Source organism: Otolemur garnettii, unplaced genomic scaffold (assembly GCF_000181295.1).
Source record: "Otolemur garnettii isolate 467f Iridium unplaced genomic scaffold, OtoGar3 scaffold00109, whole genome shotgun sequence".
Lineage (NCBI taxonomy): Eukaryota > Metazoa > Chordata > Mammalia > Primates > Galagidae > Otolemur > Otolemur garnettii.
The window spans coordinates 1876229-1877328 of record NW_003852504.1 but is presented as its reverse complement, the minus strand read 5'-3'; the positions used below and the strand labels follow the sequence as shown (position 1 = coordinate 1877328).

Here is a 1100-nt window from a genome sequence, read left to right as displayed (position 1 = left end):
AAAAAAAAAAAAAAATGGAATCTCAACTGTTTTTGACAGTTTGGTATGATTCTGGTCTATGGATGGAAAATGTTACCATTTCAAGTGTCCTTTGAGCCCCCAAACTTCATTTTGTCTTTAACTCGCTTTTATATCATGCATTCTTATTGTGTATTTGTTTCTAAAGGCAGGAGATGCTGCATGCTTCTACGATATAAAGTTGGGGAGGAGGCGGGTAGAGCACCATGATCACGCTGTTGTAAGTGGAAGATTGGCTGGCGAAAATATGACCGGAGCTGCTAAGCCATACTGGCATCAGTCAATGTTCTGGTAATGGTGTGCTGTGGGGGCTCAATAGTTTAGAATGCAGTATCACTAGGACCATAACACAGAGTTATGGTTTGGTTTTGTTGTGGGTCAGTTAGCTTCATGCAGAGGGGAGAAAATTCCATCTCATGTCACGCATTCTATCTCCAAGTAGCCATCTGTTAAAAACGTGTTTGAGGGCGGTGCCTGTGGCTCAAAGGAGTAGGGCGCCGGCCCCATATGCCAGAGGTGGCGGGTCCAAACCCAGCCCCGGCCAAAAACTGCCAAAAAAAAAAAAACCTGTTTGGGTTTGCTGCCTGTAGCTCAAGTGGCTAGGGTGCCAGCCACATACACCAGAGCTGGCGGGTTCAAATCCAGCCCAGGACTACCAAACAACAATGACAACCTCAACCAAAAAATAGCTGGGCATTGTGATGGGCGCCTGTAGTTTCCACTACTTGGGAGGCTGAGGCAAAAGAATCAACCTCCAGAGTTGGAGGTTACTGTGAGCTGTGACACCATGGCATGCTATCCAGGGTGACATAGTAAGATTCTGTCTCAAAAAAAAAAAAAAACAAACATTGTGTTTGGGGCTAGGCACAGTGGTTCATGCCTGTAATCCCAGCACTCTGGGAGGCCAAGATGGGAGGATCACTTGAGGCCAAGAATTTGAGACTAGCCTGGGCAACATAGTGAGACCCTATCTCTAAAAAAGTTTTTAAAATACGCAGCTAAGGCTCAGCGCCTGTGGCTCAAGCGGCTAAGGCGCCAGCCACATACACCTAAGGTGGCGGGTTCGAATCCCCAGCCCGGGC

General features: G+C 47.2%; 1 protein-coding gene across 2 annotated transcripts in view; it reads left to right on the top strand.

Moving 5' to 3' along the window:
* Positions 1 to 1100, top strand: part of AIFM1 (apoptosis inducing factor mitochondria associated 1) — a 39924-nt gene that overhangs the window by 33467 nt on the left and 5357 nt on the right. For both annotated transcript variants that reach the window (XM_003796938.2, XM_023517360.1), the window contains exon 13: positions 167 to 309. In XM_003796938.2, the coding sequence (XP_003796986.1) occupies positions 167 to 309 (143 nt within the window). The remainder of the gene's footprint in view (positions 1 to 166; positions 310 to 1100) is intronic.